Source organism: Branchiostoma lanceolatum, chromosome 3, assembly GCF_035083965.1.
Source record: "Branchiostoma lanceolatum isolate klBraLanc5 chromosome 3, klBraLanc5.hap2, whole genome shotgun sequence".
In the NCBI taxonomy this organism is placed as follows: domain Eukaryota; kingdom Metazoa; phylum Chordata; class Leptocardii; order Amphioxiformes; family Branchiostomatidae; genus Branchiostoma; species Branchiostoma lanceolatum.
The window spans coordinates 18,054,115-18,055,973 of NC_089724.1; the positions used below are offsets into that span (position 1 = coordinate 18,054,115).

Sequence of the window (1,859 nt, forward strand, 5' to 3'; positions counted from 1 at the left end):
GTAAATTTCACCCTTGTCTTAATCTGCAGTATGGCAGGCTGACACACATGTGGAGTACAAGCGGGAGGGGGGCATGTTCAAAATCAGGCTGTCCTCAAACACGACACACAGGTTTAATACAGTCCCCTGCTAGCTATGGGCTGTAACGTCCTCCAGTAACTCCCATGTCCCGACCTTCAACCTAGCTCCCAGAGGTCACGTTTTACCTGCACACATGACCTGCTGACTGCTTCGTTTACGTGCTCGGTTTCAGTGCTTTAGGCGACTAATTACACCAGTCGGGTGTCGCGCCCCTGCCGCCAATCAAGATGTAGTGTGTAGTAAATAAACACTATTAACCTCCTTTGAGCAGCATCGCAAACTCTCCTTCGCACTAAACTCTCCAAGGACCTAAAACCTGTCCACAACACGACATTGCCATAGTCAAATCCACATTTGCTATGGCACAGATTCTACATACGTGCACTGTAAAACAACTGTTGAAAAGGTCCGGAAAGGGAACAGTCATCAATTTGAGTACTGATGTGTTATGTGGATTTCTGGTTGGCTTGCGACAAGACATTGCAGAGTGAATTATGACAGTTTCACAGTCGCAAGCGTCCCCCACGGCAATCGAACGTCACCAAAAGAAAAACAACGAACGAAAAGTACAATTTACCACATCAGCGATAGTAAATAATCAACAGTGATTAAAGATGAACCATACCGTCCCATTGACATCATATGTGTGCGCCTATCAAAGACTGCCTCTCATTGGTTGTGGGAACCACCTAGGCTAGGATTGGCTTCACGTCATAGGTAAGTATAAATACCGGACGACTCACCGCAACTTCTCCAGAAGAGCGCGCCGCTGCAAGAAGAAAGTTGAGAAGACAACCTCGAGCTCAGCAGAGAAATCTTTTGTTAACTTGTTCTGGCAAGTCAGCGAGTGACAACATGAACAAGTTTGTCGTCGTAGCTGCCGTTTTGCTGGTCGGCTTCGTCGTTGTGTCAGGTAAGTTATGCAGGAGTTACATTTCCAAACCGGTGTTTTCGGGGAACAAAACGTGTGATAGAACGTACATCAAGACAACAAAGTATCATCAAAAATATCAGTCATGGGCATAATTTGTACATATTTCTTGATAAACACTTTTATTTGCGTTCCCGACCCCCGGTCGACCCCTGCCGAGTTGGAAATGTGACCCTAGCCCTATTATTCCTCTCCGTGGTGGAATCATACGACGCTCTGTGATGATTAATTAATATAAGATTCATATCTACCGGGTGGTTTATTAAATGGCTGCAGGCCAGGTGCAGGGTGCGGGATAGGGCCCCATGACACACCGCAGACATAACCTGCACGGATAGTAAACTGCGGCAGGCCCTCGGCCGTCGCGCCTCTGGGGAGGTGCTCGCGAGAAATACGGCCTTGTAACTGGGTCACGACCGGACCCACCGTCCCAATCTAGTCACATGTACCGCGCGGCCAGGCGCACACGCTCGGGAGTCGCGCAGGGCGACGGTACCAACAAACATACAACAATTAATCACAAGAAAGCGCCATGCATTAGTTTAAATTCTCCGTAAATTCCTGACTTTGCTTAACTTGTTTTTGTAGATTTCTTTCATTGTGCGACTCGGGCCTCTATGGTCGGGATCTTGGCTAAGAGTTGTCAGCTGTTGTCGGTCCGAGTGCATTTCCCCGCCATCATAATGATATATATGGGACCAACCCGCTACTCACATGTCCTCCCTCTATGAAATCGCCATGATAGGTTTATTTGTCTATCCCTTTGTCATGTGTGTTCCGCTTTCCTGACATTTCAAAACTGCTTACACGTTTTATGGGAGTAGCGTTGTCACATTCTATATAGTTA

General features: G+C 47.2%; 1 protein-coding gene across 2 annotated transcripts in view; it reads left to right on the top strand.

Moving 5' to 3' along the window:
- Nucleotides 1-816: 816 nt before the first annotated feature.
- LOC136430763 (ectin-like) overlaps nt 817-1,859 on the top strand; it is a 5,604-nt gene continuing 4,561 nt past the window's right edge. The window contains exon 1 of one of the 2 annotated variants that reach the window (XM_066421658.1): nt 817-994. In XM_066421658.1, coding sequence (XP_066277755.1) covers nt 937-994 — 58 coding nt within the window. In that variant the 5' untranslated portion in view covers nt 817-936. The remainder of the gene's footprint in view (nt 995-1,859) is intronic. The other variant, XM_066421659.1, reaches the window with a different exon arrangement.